The sequence below is a fragment of the Nannospalax galili genome, unplaced genomic scaffold, assembly GCF_000622305.1.
Source record: "Nannospalax galili isolate Female #2095 unplaced genomic scaffold, S.galili_v1.0 scaffold1252, whole genome shotgun sequence".
Classification (NCBI taxonomy): Eukaryota; Metazoa; Chordata; class Mammalia; order Rodentia; family Spalacidae; genus Nannospalax; species Nannospalax galili.
Genome location: NW_008330482.1, coordinates 180021 through 194578, shown reverse-complemented (window position 1 = coordinate 194578; position 14558 = coordinate 180021). Strand labels below are relative to the sequence as shown.

General features: G+C 38.7%; 1 protein-coding gene across 3 annotated transcripts in view; it reads right to left on the bottom strand.

Moving 5' to 3' along the window:
- The window catches only part of Wdfy2 (WD repeat and FYVE domain containing 2), a 201624-nt gene that overhangs the window by 94442 nt on the left and 92624 nt on the right, over window positions 1-14558 (bottom strand). The window contains exon 3 of one of the 3 annotated variants that reach the window (XM_008847350.3): window positions 5060-5133. The exons of the other annotated variants lie outside the window; for them this stretch is intronic. Within the exon in view, the coding sequence (XP_008845572.1) occupies window positions 5060-5133 (74 nt within the window). The remainder of the gene's footprint in view (window positions 1-5059; window positions 5134-14558) is intronic. 3 annotated transcript variants of the gene reach the window in all.

Below are 14558 nucleotides of genomic sequence, written 5' to 3'. Positions count from 1 at the left end.
GAAATGAGGCAGTGGTGGCAAAGCTTACTGCCTTGTACATGGAAGGAAGATAATAAATATAGTTCTTATTCCTTTCTTATTTCCTTAAATAACCATGTCAAACTAACAGAAATATATAAAGAATATGACGGGACTGAAGAGATGGTTCAGTCAGTAAAGTGTTTGGTGTACAAGCATGAAGACCTGAGTTGGCTCCCTAGCACCCATATTAAAAAGCCAGGTGCAGGGGCACACACCTGCAAATCACACACAGCACTTGGCAGGCAGAGACAGAGGCCTCCTGGAGCTAGCTGGACAGCCAGCCTAGCCTAATTGATGAGTCCCAGGTTCAGTGAGAGATGCTGATTCAAAAAGTAAGGATCAGAGTATGGTAAGGCAAATCAGGGTGTGGTGGCGCACACCTTTAGTCCCAGCATCCAGGAGGCAGAGGCATGAGGATCTCTGTGAGATCAAGACCAGCCTGGTCTACACAGTGAGTTCCAGGCCAGTTGGGGCTTCAGAGAACACATATATTGGAAGACAAGAGGGGGGGGAGGGAGGAGCAATTGAAGAAGAAACCCCACATCGACTCTAACCTCCACAGGCATATGTATACACGTGCATGAGCACTCACACCCTTCCATGGATATGTGTGTGTGTGCGCATCATGAGCACTCACACCCTTCCATGGATATGTGTGTGTGTGTGTGTGTGCGCATCATGAGCACTCACACCCTTCCATGGATATGTGTGTGTGTGCACATCATGAGCACTCACACCCTTCCATGGATATGTGTGTGTGTGTGCGCATCATGAGCACTCACACCCTTCCATGGATATGTGTGTGTGTGTGTGTGCGCATCACACACACACACACTCAAAAAGAGAGTAGGAAAATCACAAGATCAGCCAAAACAACAAATCCATACATGATCAGTTACAATCATTTTACAGAGCAATAACTATAATAAAGATTAATCCTTTCATGTAAGCCAAACTTCCTCTAACACACACACACACACACACACACACACACACACACACACACGAAATATATATGATTAATCTTCAGAGAAGCGTTTTTGTTTGTTTTTTTATGGAGCCCAGGCTGACCTAGAACTCATTAGGTAGCCAAGGATGACCCTGAACTCCTGATTCTCTGGCTCCCATCTCCCAAGTACTGGAATTATAGGTGTACTCCATCACACCTGGCTCCAAAGAAGCTAGCAGATGTTTTTATTGTTTTAAGAACTTGTTTCAGGGCCAGCAGATGGCTCAGTTGGGTAAAGGTACTTCCTATCAAGTCTGACAACCTGAGTTTGATCACTGGGGCCCATATAGTAAAATGGAAGAACCAGATTCCACATGCTGTCCTCGGATCTCATGCAATGCTGTGGAACCAATACCACACACATACAAAATAAATAAATGTAATTTTAAAGACATGATCCTAAAAGCAGGGTGTGTGGGGGGGTGACTTGTTCTAAAACTCTTTAAAGACTTCAATTATTTTGCTAAGATAGTAATAAAACTTTTGGCTTTGTAACAGTTTGATGAAGAAGAAAATATAGATCTGTAAAGATAAACATCGCTATGACTATCCTATAGCCATTTTATAGGAGGACTGGTAAAGATTCCTTAAATAGGAACTATTTCTATGTTGGCATTTCCTTTCCAGTCAATTGTCAATTTATCCTCTGTAATATGGTAGGAAGTCTCAGGGTGACGTGGAGGAAATCTTCTACATTAGGGATCCAGCACCTTCATACATGCTAATTACTCACCTCAGTCCAAGGCTTGCACAATACCCATTAATCTTTCCACAATGGTAGATTTCTCTTTAAATATGTTTTGTACTTTCTTAGCTACATGTTGGTTTTCCATTCATCATTTTGCCTCAACACCCTACTTTCCTACCTTTAGCTATTTAAAAACCCAGCTCCCATCAGTCTCTGTAACACAACTTCAGCCTACCACCTCTCATCCCTTTCTGACCTCAATGCCAGACAACATCAGAATCACTCTAGTGCACTGCTGCGTCACTGTTCATTTGCTTTGTGTTTCCTCACTTTTCATGATCTCAACCATACAACACATTCAGGAGCCATACTAACGTTAAAACTTAGCATAATTTTTTGCATACAATTGGTATTTATGTATCTATTGGTTAGCTAGACTATATGAAGCATAACAACTGAAAATTCTACATGATAGGAGCAGTTAGCACAGTCTGACTTTTTATTTATTTATTTTATGTGTATGGGTGTTTTGCCTGCATGTATGTAAGTGCACCCATGCCGTGCAAAGCCCACATAGGTCAGAAGAGGGTGTGAGATCCCCTGGAGCTGGAGTTACAGACAGTTGTTGGCTGCCATGTGGGTGCTGGGAACTGAACGCGGGTCCTCGGCAAGAGCAGCCAGTGCTCTTAACCACTGAGCCAGCTCCCCAGCTCCAGTAGGTTATTAATTTTAATTGTTGGGGTCCAGAAATCATTTGCATGAAACAAAATATAAAATAAATCTAAAAGATATCATTTGAACAAAGCCTTGAAAGATGATAAGAACTTTGTAGACCAAGATAGTAAGCCTATTCTGGGCTGTTGGGGGGAAAAAGAAAAAGATTTTTACTATCTTTAGCTTCTCACAGTAGGTCACCTTTTCAGTTATTTCAGGGAAAAAAATAAAACGCTTTCCTCTCCTACTTCTCAACATGAAATGATGGCTCTGTCTCTCCCTTCTATCTCCCAATGTTTCTTGCTACCTGTCTCCTGCCCACTCTTGGAAGCGCTCACCCTCCCTCACCTGCCTTCTGTAGCCAGATTTTTTAAAGGATGATATTTGTTATCTCTACTTCATCTCTAATTCATTATGCAATGCACATGTGCAACTCTGTTAAATGTTTCACAATGGGGTTTCGTTAAATAAAATAAAGACTTACTTTCTGACTTTATCCTTCCTTTTTTTTAGACAGCATTCCTTCTTAAAATGTACATTCAAGGAACAGAGGATGCATAGTCTGAGAAATAGGATTTCTCATGTCTAGAGAGTAGATTACTGAACAGAGGAGACTCAGCATTTTTAGTAGAGAACATATTATTACAGGTATCAGTAAGAAGCTAGAACCGTAAACATGCTGGTCTCTCAATTTATCTTTCCCTAACTTAAAAGAATTTCATAATGTTTCAGGCATGAATAAGGATGTGTAATTCATTTTCCTCAACAAGAAAAAGGAGGCATTCTTAAGGAAATTACTTCTTACAAGCCAGCACCCTCAATCCTTCAGAGTAAGGTACAGTTTGGTTTCTTGACACTACACTGACATAACCAGAGAAGCAACAGATTCCTTGTTTCATTTACCAAGAGGAATAATTCTAAGGCAGCTTAATCTCTTCCATAAAATAAATAGCTATTACTATCCATAACTTACTTTGCTTACATTTATTACCTTCAAAGTTAAATTTGTTAGTGCCAATTAACCATCTCTATTGATTTCAAAATATCATTCCTATGTCACATATACCCAAGTCTTTTCAGAGACTGTAAATATTATGTACATGATTCTACAAATTATTGGCCAACAGTGGACCTCAGCTCACCTTTTAATTTCCATTGAAATGAATACTTCAGTTCACTAAGCAGTTCAATTATCTTTTTTCTTTTAAAAATGAATTTATCCTATACATACCCTTCCTTGTAAAAACAGCTCTCCTTAAAGTAGAAGTATCAGAAGTACTTTTCAGAATTACCAAATGCAGTCTGCAAATCCTACCAAATAATGGGTATTAGAGAAGGTCCACAAATATTGTCAACAGGCAGATTCATGTTAGTACTATTGCTAATATTTCCATAAAGGCTGTTAAACAACTATCTTGACTAAAGATCAGAAAATTTCAAGCCTATCTCTAATATTTGTAGGGGCTGAAGTACGGCCATAAACAGAGGTTTGGATTCCATATATATAAAATTTAAGTTATAAGTTAAACTTTTAAATAAAATATGACCTTATAGTCTGATATTGACAAATATACCTTCAACTACCTGGAAGGACAGGTTCTTAGATTCATTGAAATTCCCTTCCATAGTGTGGTAGCATGAAGGGCCAGTGCATCCTTCTCTTACCACTCCCCAGTTCCATCAATATCTCATACCTCATTCCTCCTCCTCTCTTCTCCATTCTTCTCTCCCTCTCCCTTCTCTTCTTACTCCTCCCATCTCCTCAAGAGGATCTTGCTATGTTGCCCATGCTGGGCTTGATCACAACATCTTCTAAGCTTAGCCCCCCTCTTCCCTCAAGTACCTGGGGTTACTGAGTTCACAGCACTTCAGAGGACCTTCTACTCCTTACGTCCCAAAGCAAGGCTTTTCTTGCCCAGGACTAAAAGTCAGCACAGGATAATTTACCCAAAGGAGAACTTGCCAGGTCACATTTGTTATTAGTTAATATACCAAATTAAACTCAATATGTAGCAAGATTAAGAAGACAGATAAAACCTAAACTTTTAATAGTTAAGTACTTCAGTCTCCTTAAGGCCTATAATCAAATAATCTAATATTTATCACAATCTAGATCTACAATCTAGACTATATACTTTAAAAACTCATTCAAATTTACAGAATTCTATTATACGCTAGAGAGACTGAGAAGACACTAAGCAGAAGGAGAACACAGAGCATCAAGTACAAGTTCAGACAAGCAGTGCAAGAGAGTATTTCCCATGTGTCTGTCACTAATACTGAGGACTCATCTAATAAAGTTCAGTATCAGCACAGCGAGTTTTGGTTCTTAGTTGGCCCTCACTAATGCAGATTCATTCAGTTTGTGTGTCTGCCTGCAAATGTCCCTACCCTAGACACCACCACCATGATCAATCACAGGGAGCCACAACACATAACCGAAGACAGCTCTCCTTACACAGAATCTCTTTCCTCACCACAATTTACTGCACTGCATGCCCACTTTACTTATCAAGAAAATGATTCTGTTTATTTGGAAAAACTAATAATTTGTGATCATAATACATATATATATACTCCAGAGGAAGGAAGTATTTCAACTGGAAATCTTATTTATATGTACTTACTGAGATTGTACCATTGTCTAGACCTATGGACAGTCTTCTTGTTTCCGGGTTAAAAGACATGCATGAACATGGAGCTGAAAGAAATGAACATGTTGATGAAATTAACAAAACAACAATTTTCATGGATTCAGGAGTGCCTACTGAGCTAAACGTGTGTGGCTAGTTTTCCTCATTGTCTCCCTGAACAGTTCATTTAACTCCCACTCTTCAACAAAATAAAAACAGTAATTTTGTATTCAACCTCCAGTTTTTAAGTTGCCATCTTAATGAATATACAAGTGAGACATTCTCAAATTTGACAAGTTCCAAGGTCTTGGTTTATGCTGTTAATACGGAATCTAAATTTCTTTGACTAGATTTGACACTATATTTTGCTGTATAACCCTTTGGTCATTACTCTCCTTATCCCACTCAGACCCCAACTTAAACAGAAACAAGTTATGCTTTCTGAACTAGAGACAGAAAAGAAAGATTTGACCCCTACCCTCCACCTCCACATATGCAAATACATATACTATCACAGAAAGGTATACTGATTCAGAATAGATATGGGGCAAGTGAACTGCTAGGGGTCTTTTACTCTTAGCATTCAGGAGGTATGTGGGAGGCTGCTGGTTGAAAATGACTGTGGATTTGTATGAAGTTAAAAGAGACCCAAATCAAAATAGGGGCTAAGTACTGCAGGAGAGAGCAGGTGAGTCAGTGCACCCAGTCCTGGGCTGGGATTCCCAGACCACAAGGCAGCCTGCCTGTGTAAACTAAGTCCTATGTGAGCAACAGATGCTCACTGGATACTCAGTCTCCAGTTGCCTGCTTATCTATTTGTGCTTGCTCCAAGAACTGGAGTTTTTCCACAATTTATCTCATACTGAAAAAGTTGCCCTAAAGAGCCCAATACAATTTTTAATGCCCCTCAACTCACAACTTTTGGATCATGAACTTATTAATCAGCATTATCAGCATCAAATATCTTAGTTCTACTTTTTAAAATATTTTGTTTTTATTTTATGTGTATGAGTACCTTGCCTGCACGTGTGAAAATGCGTGCACCCAGGTCGTGCAATGCCCTTGGAGGTCAGAAGAGGGTGTTGGATTCCCTGGAACTGCAGTTACAGACAGTTGTTAGCCACCATGTGGGTGCTGGGAATCGAACCCAGGTCCTCTGCAGGAGCAGACAGTGCTCTTAACTGCTAAGCCATCTCTCCAGCCCCAATTCCTACTTTTTTAGTTACAATCAGATGTCTCACTCCAGATCACATAGGAAAAAAAAAAAAAGTTGGAGAAATTTCAGTGATAATTCAAACGACACAGTTACATTTTCAAACTCCCAACTTAGATTATCTTCTGACAGAGCCATTTAATTAATGAATCACTTGGCAAGTTTTCCTATTCTCTATAAAAGAGTCTTAAATCAACAAAAAATGGATTTTCAAAATTGGATAAAGATGCCAGGTATGGACAGGTCTATAATCCCAGTACTTGGAAGGCTGAAGCAGGGGGATTGGCATGAGTTCAAAGCCAGCCTAGGTTACAGAGCAAGACCCTAACTCAAAAAGCCAAAACAAACAAAAATTTCATTTCTTTTTGGGCTAGAGATGTGGCTCAGTTGGTAGAGTGTTTACCTAGCATTCATGAAGCACAAGCCTAGAACCCCAACACTCCCTCGAGAGGGGGAAGTAAGAGAACCCAAAATTCAAGGTCATTCTCCAATCACAGTGGAGTTCAAAGCCAGCCTAGGCCACATGAAGCCTTGTTTCAGAAAGACAAACTTTTTTTTTTTTTCTAATTCCAGTCATGACATATTCAGAAAACAGGAACAAAAAGAAGACTCTTCCCCAACCTTTCACTGGCAGAGCAGATGGTCTTCTTTCTGTTTGGCCATAAAGCAAAACCAGATTCCTAAAGTACATGGCTCAAAAAATAAATAAAAGCAATCAAATGATATTCAATGCACTGCCCTAAGAAACTCAAGTCTGATTTGCCCTGGGCCTATAAATTATCTGACAAATTTCTACATGAATAAGATACCAGGTCTTGTAATCCTGTACGTGTGCAGAACTAAAATCTAATGATTGTATGATGTTAGACAAACAACAAAAACAAACAAAAACTCAGAAGACAAAGTACACTGTAAATAAACCTATATAAAATTACATTAAAAATCTAAGCAAAGTGCTTATACTTGAGTGAAAAATTCTTTTATACTAACTTTAATCTTATTGTTTTGGTTTAAATTAATTTTATATATCAATGATTTATTAATATTTGAGCATGAGCACATAAAGCAAACCTTGATTACAGCCCCAATTGGCTACATACAGCCAAGAACAACCTTATTTCTGTGCTGCCCATCTAGCCATTTAAAAGCATGTCCTCTGTGAACACCAACAGAGTTCACGTATGGTAATGCTATAGTTAGCAAATCCATTAATCTTGGAATATGATTTAAAAGGTGTTTTTCAATACTGCATAAACAACCCTTAAATCTTACTATTATTCAATTATTTCTGTTCTTCCTCCATTTGCTAGTTTTCTTGTTACTAAACAAAATTCAGAATGTTTACTAGATTCCAGGCCTCTGACAGCATGATACATAAGGTTTTATCACTGCCACCAAGAACTTAAGAGACTGTGATACCAAGTATACACTGCAACTGCATGACTCAGCTTCATGGCTCAGTCGCTTTATATAAAACAAAACATTACCAGAATTCAAAACTGAAAGGTCTTCCTATAAAAGGAACAAAGAAATTTTAACAGAAATCCTACTGTTCTGTAAGTCATACTTGAACTCAAGATGGCCTACATATCTAGGATGAACTAGCCAGACAGCATTAACTCCATGGTACCCCCAAATGTACAACCACTCTTCAACGAGGCATTATGGGAAAACACTGGTGAACAAATGCTGTGCCAGCACCTGTGTGTGGGTGTGTGTGTTTGTGTGGGTGTGGGTGTATGTGAGATGGAATGAACATTATTATGCCCTTCGAACCATTTCCAGGGTGGCATTCCAAAAGGAATAGACCTTGGCTAGTTATTCAAAGGTCCTTGCAAGGGTAAGAAGGCAGAAAGGCGATCCAAAAAAATCTTAATGCCCAGAGTGGTTCCTACAGCTTATCTTACTTGGGAGCTAAACGTATAGATCACAACAGATCTTTCTAGCCTCGACTCACCAAAAATTAACAAAAAAGTACCCATGAAAGACTGGTGCCATGGTCCATACAACATGGGCTCCTCGTCATGCAGGACATATCAAAGGGGCAAAACTGTATGGAACCCAATGACGGCCAAATAACTGGCAGAATATGAGAGACAAACAGAAACAGTGTAAGTAGACTAATTGTTACTGAGTTGAAAACATGAAACTTCACAGATAAAAACTGCTTTAAATGCTATAAAATTATTAGTTCATAGAGCTATAAACAAATTACTGGCCTCCTTAAGGCTAAATGTGCAAGGCAGAAATAAACTGTTCTATTCTCCATCTTAAGACTGTCACCCAAATGACTGAAGTGGCTGGCTAGACTAAAAATTATAGTGCAATGGCCGTCCATCAAAACTGCAACTGAGAATACTAAATAAAATACAGCATGGTGCAAAACACGAATGATGACACCTATTCCCTGCATACGGTCACATGCATACACATGCCTTTACCTACCTCCCCAGGAAAAAGAATAATCATACTTTGCAGGTGACTTCCATTTGCCAAAGCCTCTCACATATTTCATGTTACATGCAGCTAGCCCACGACTGCCCCTAAACTAATCACATAACAAAAGTTCAAGGCCTTGTCACAGGTTTTGTCCATGTTGTTTCAACTTTCTATCTACTCCTCCAACTTTTTCTTAATGCAGGGGGGAAATGACCAGTTTATTTAGAAGATTAGATCTAATTTAGAACTAACTTCTCATACCATCTCACACTATCTGCCTTTTCTGTTTCAGACAGATGATGACCAAAGAAATTACTGGCAAAACTTTAAGGAGTCAAGATTAATAAAAAGTATAAATAAGACATAATAGAAATATTGTACAGGTCTAAGGGTAACGGGACCTCTCTTCTCTTAAACCGGTATCAGCTGTGTATGTGAATATGTGCAAGCATACAGGCACTGTGGAGTAAACCGAGGGCCTCACACGTTAGGCAAGTGCTCTACCACTAAGCTGTACCTCCAGCCCACTCTTATAATTAGTATTGTACTTTATAGGTTTTCATGGCATGTCTCACCTATAAAATTAAACACTTTTATAGCATTTGAGTGCTTTTTGAATTGAAACCTTTGTAACTGAAGACAGATATTCAGCTTTAACTTCAGGGAAAACTGAATTGAAAAGCCCTAGTCTGGATAGTTACATTAATGTAATTTCAAGGGGGAAAAGCTCAAGAGATATGAGCCCTACACAAAGGAGACTCAAGAGACCAATGTCAACCTCAACAAGTCAATAAATAAATGGATCACTGAAAAAGTAGCTACCTGTATTTCTAGTACTGTTATACCACATTTGGTATATAAAAGGCCACTACCTTTGCTTTTTATTTTAAAAAATGTAGTTGAGAGGAAGTATTCTCAAAATGTTTCTATTTTTGTGCCTACAAGTCTTTCATTTAATTACTCATTTATTTTCTGTCTTTTGCTGACCAGCTGAACTTTGCTCAAATAAACATAGTTTTCACTGAAGGTTAAGGCCTAGATTTCAATCACACTGACTGCTTTACAATTCTAAGGGCATTACTGGGCAGGAGATACTAATCTTCCAGAGGAGATGTTCTAGTTGGAACTTTAAATAAACAACAGTATTTCATGAATAAAACCTGAAGTGTCAAAGAAATTGTAGTAAAGTTAAATTTCAGAATCCCTAAATGAGAAGGGCTTTCAAGAGCGCTTCCAATGAATAAAATACCCTCAGAAAGCAAAGATGTGATTCAGGAACACGATTTCATTCAGCCTTATTAGGGAAGTATTTATCAGACTTGCGGCACTCAGCCCATATTTTGTAAGCCTACCTATATTAAGAACTTCAGCTGCCTTACATTAAAATTTTTCATTTAAATCAAATTTTTCATTTTTTAAATTAAAATAAAATATTTTATGTACTCTACTAAAGCTACTCATTTTGTTTTCTTTTCACCTAATGTGAGAAACAGCATCAAAGATACAAGAAATTAGAAGTGATCCCTCTTTTTCTCCATGTTGCTCAATTTTGATACACAGTTTTGCTGTTACCTAGGCTGGTCTTGAACACCTAGACACAAGAGATCTTCCTGCTTCAGCCTCCTGTGGGCTGGGACTATAGGCATGGGCTACCATACCTATCTCTAGATGTTTTAAGTCATAAGAAAGTAATGCAAATACAGTATTTTAAAATGCTCAATCAGGTGAAAATCAAACAAGGATGTTAAATAAATGCTTTTGTTCCAGAGACTGCTTAATATCTGGTATCTTTCATTTAGGTTACTCACATTCTTTTTAATTTCCATTAAAAACATCAAGCTTCTGGGGTATCTTTTTATCCTTGGTAAATACAAAATTATAGTACATCACTGTTTTAAAAAATATAAATATGTGAAAAAAATTCTAAGTGAATATTTGGTTTATAGGCATGTTTTCATTGTTCTTTGGGATAAAGGTTGGTTTAAATATCATGTTTAATATAAATATGAATCTATCCTCCCTTAATCACATGATAAAAGAATGTACATCAAATGCAAGGAAAGGTGTAATGGATTTCCTGTTTAATTAAACAACTTTCAAGGTATATATATATATATGCATGGTGGCACATGCCTTTAATCCCAGAACTCAGGAGGCAGAGGCAGGTAGCTCTCTGTGAGTGTGAGGCCAGTATGTTCTATATAGAGAGTTCCAAGCCAGTCAGGCTATACAGTAAGACCCTGTCTCAAAACAAAACAAAAGAAAAATAAAACTATATGTATTTACTTTGCTTATAAATTATTTTTACATATGGCTTCAAAACATAATCTATAAAAAAGAACCAAGTAAATGGAGCAATATGCTTTACAATTAGGAAGCAAGGACCTATTTGGAATGAAATACAAACAAAACCAATAGGATGAACATTTCTTCACAATTACACACATCCCCAAGACTGCTACTGAAATTCTCCATTGAGTTAGATGTTTACAAGCCACCAAAACAATACTACCTTATTAAAAAAAATGTCAAGTTCATAATTTTATTTCATGCTATTGTTAGTGTGTGTACTTGTTGCACATAAGTGAATGTGGAGGCTCATGTTCTTGTGCACAGACATGCAGATGTCAAAGGAGGATGGTAGCTATCCTCCTCTATCACTCTCAGCATTACGGCCTTGAGACAGGGTCTCTCACTGAACTGGAAGCTTGCAGCTGAGGCTAGGCTGGTGACCAGTCAGCTCTCAGGATCTACCTGTCTCCGCACCCTCTAATGCTGGCACACACAGGCATGCCTGACTTTTTATGTGGTACTGGCAATTCAAGCTCAGATCCTCTTGCTTGCAGAGCAAGTGCTCTTACTCACTAAGCCATTTACCCAGACCAATTTTAAATAATTTTCTTTTTTTAAAAAAAAGTTTTTTAAAAAGTTTGTTAGTATTAAAAAGAAAACTATAGTATACAAAAGTATTCAAAGAATGGAAAAAAACTTAATTTAAAATTCAAATTTCCCTGTAAGGTAACAGTCTCTCATAGACCCACATGCAGAATCATACTCATGGAACCACATACCTTTCTACTACCAATCTGTTACCATAAATTTCCTGAAAACTGTAATAAACTCAGCAGAAGAAGCTGGACAAGAATAGAAATCACCTCCTCATTCTGAATCATCATTTTCTCACCAATGGCAAAAACAACACTTGGTAACTTACATACAAAATAACTCACTTCCATTTTAGATACAAAGCACAGAAACACAATGAACAATTAAAATTTCCAAATCCTCAATTATTAGACACTTGTTGTCTTCAGATTAGTTCCAACAAAGGAGAAACCAAGGCCAGCTTCAATCTCACAAATAAGCCAATTTTCCAATTTTCCATTCCTGATTAATATCAGGAATGACAGCATATACTATTAAATACAAAGACTCTGAAAGTATTGTGCAAATAGTTCTTTGATATATCCAATAATCAAATATTTTTGCAAATTTGAAAACAAAGAATATGGCAGTTGATCTGTTTGGCTTCAAAACAGAGCAAATACAAAGGACTAAATGGAAATAAAATTCCAGTTTCCCACCTAGATACACGTTTCTAATCTAAAGAAATACATCTTGAGCTAGGTGTGGTGTCACAGGTCTTTAGTCCCAGCACTTTGGAGGCAGAGGCAGGTGGATCTCTGTGAGTTCAAGGCCAGCCTGGTCTACATAGTGAGTTCCAGGACAGCTGGGGCTACAGCGAGACCCTGTCTCAAAAAGACAAAAAAATAAAATAAAATAAAATAAAACAAAAGATAGGCATTATCATGTTCAAAATTCATTTCTTTATTCATCTTAAGTAGGAAAATTCATTTAATGGATCCCTCACTTCATTTCACTATGAACTTGAAATACTTTTATGAGCAGATAAAACAAAAGCAAACAACAGAAGTAAAAATTCATCATTAAGGAAAGCACATATAAGAACAGAGAAAAAAGATCTGCTGGGAACTCTGTATCATACTTAACATTGTCCACTGTCCTTAAAGCAATTGCTTCTAACCTTTTTTTAAACTTCATAACATGCAGGAATTCTCATCTATATAAACATTAGAGTCAACAAAGCTAAGTATCCTGATCCCCTCCACTCCGCCTTACAGAATTCCTCAAAAAGAGCTATAATTGGTATGCATGTAATATAAGCCGAGGACACGATGAATGAAAGCATTTATGCAGAGGGCTAACAAGTGGAAAACTCGGAGGTGAACACTCGTACTACCCACCACAAGCAGTCTTCCCTCTCAGCTAGGCCTTTCCTTAGATCTGGGAAGCCACTGAATCAAAACTGTGTGTTTTAGTAAGTTCTTATTCTTTAAGCGTTAACTGAACAGGTGATGGTAAGGCTGCTGTACCTGTACAGAATCTGAGGGGCCCGACCACAACTTCAGATAGGAGAGCCAAGGCTGAACAAATACGATAAAACAAGTCATTGCATTAATTTGTATGGTACAGCTATCTTTGTATTTCAAAAAAAAAGAAAAGGCCTTCTGTTTGCTTTGTAAATATTTGTAACTATCTTTCAAAAAAAAATGTCATCTGTTTGGCTTTGGAGACAAATTCATAAACACTTCAGAGCTAAAATAAATTCCACCTGCTTGGTCTGAAAAGATACCCCACAGAGGTCTCTAGTTCTCCAACTGTACCAGCCTGAGGCTTTGCACCCCTCCAGCCTCTAGTCAGTACATCTTTTGTAGCCAAGGTAATTTAGCTGTCCTCCATACCCAGGGGAAAAGTGCAGTAAAGGTCCATCCATGATACCCAATCCTCTGACAGAGAAAAAACCATCTGCACCACCTGCCACCCTGGTTGGCACTTCAGAATCATCCCTGTCTGTCTTTTGTCTTAACACCATGACTGGGAAATCTAGGTTTATAAATTAAATCTGAAATACCTCAACAGTGACAGAAAGAAAGCCCATGGTTTTCATGTGCTTTTTTCAAGTGGTGGTTAGAATGGTACACTTGCTCTGCTTCCCTGGGCCTGCAGGACCCGCCACAGGCCTCTCTCTTACCCACAGGCCTCTCTCCAGGGTAAGTCCATTGAGCCTTCCATGCCTTGACTCCCCCAGCCTCATTCACCTTTCCATCTTTCCTGCCATTCTCTCCCCCTAGTTTGGGTCCTGCCCCATTCCTTGTCTTGAGGCCCCAGACACCTCTGAACCAATACTGCTTCCTGACCCTTTTCATCCAAATCAACATAGTGCCTTCTCTGGGCCTCAGGAGGAGTGCTTCTGGGCCTGGCCCCACCCTCACCTCCCTGGGCTTCCCTGGGCCTGCACCACCCTCCAGCCTCTTTCTGGGCCCCAGGGGCTGACCTTTCCTCTTCCTGATCCTTCGCATCCAGACCAACCCACCTCCTCACTGCAGTCCCCAGGAGTCCTTGGGGACTCTTCCCACCTCATCTGCCTTTGCATCTCTGGGTGGCATGGCCAGCAATTGCCCTAAACTAGCATCTTTCCTGGGCCAGGCTCCCAGGCCATTCCAACCCCCAAATTCCTGACACAATAATCATTCCTGGAGGATCCAGACCTTAGGAGAAAGCCTGAAATCATCTGACCCTCATCTGAATTGGGCCTCTGTGGGAACTCCTGAAGACAAAAGCAATCCGGCAACTCCAATATAAAATCAAAAGAGAGAACCAGAAGCTTAAACGAACCAGCATTTCATGCCCAAAAAGTAAACTACAAAGACACATAAAGTTCACAAAAAGAAGCAGACCTAAACTTGAAGGCATGAGTCTCACACAAGAATCAGAAACTACAAAAGAAATTCACATGTCAAAATCACAGAGAAAAAATAA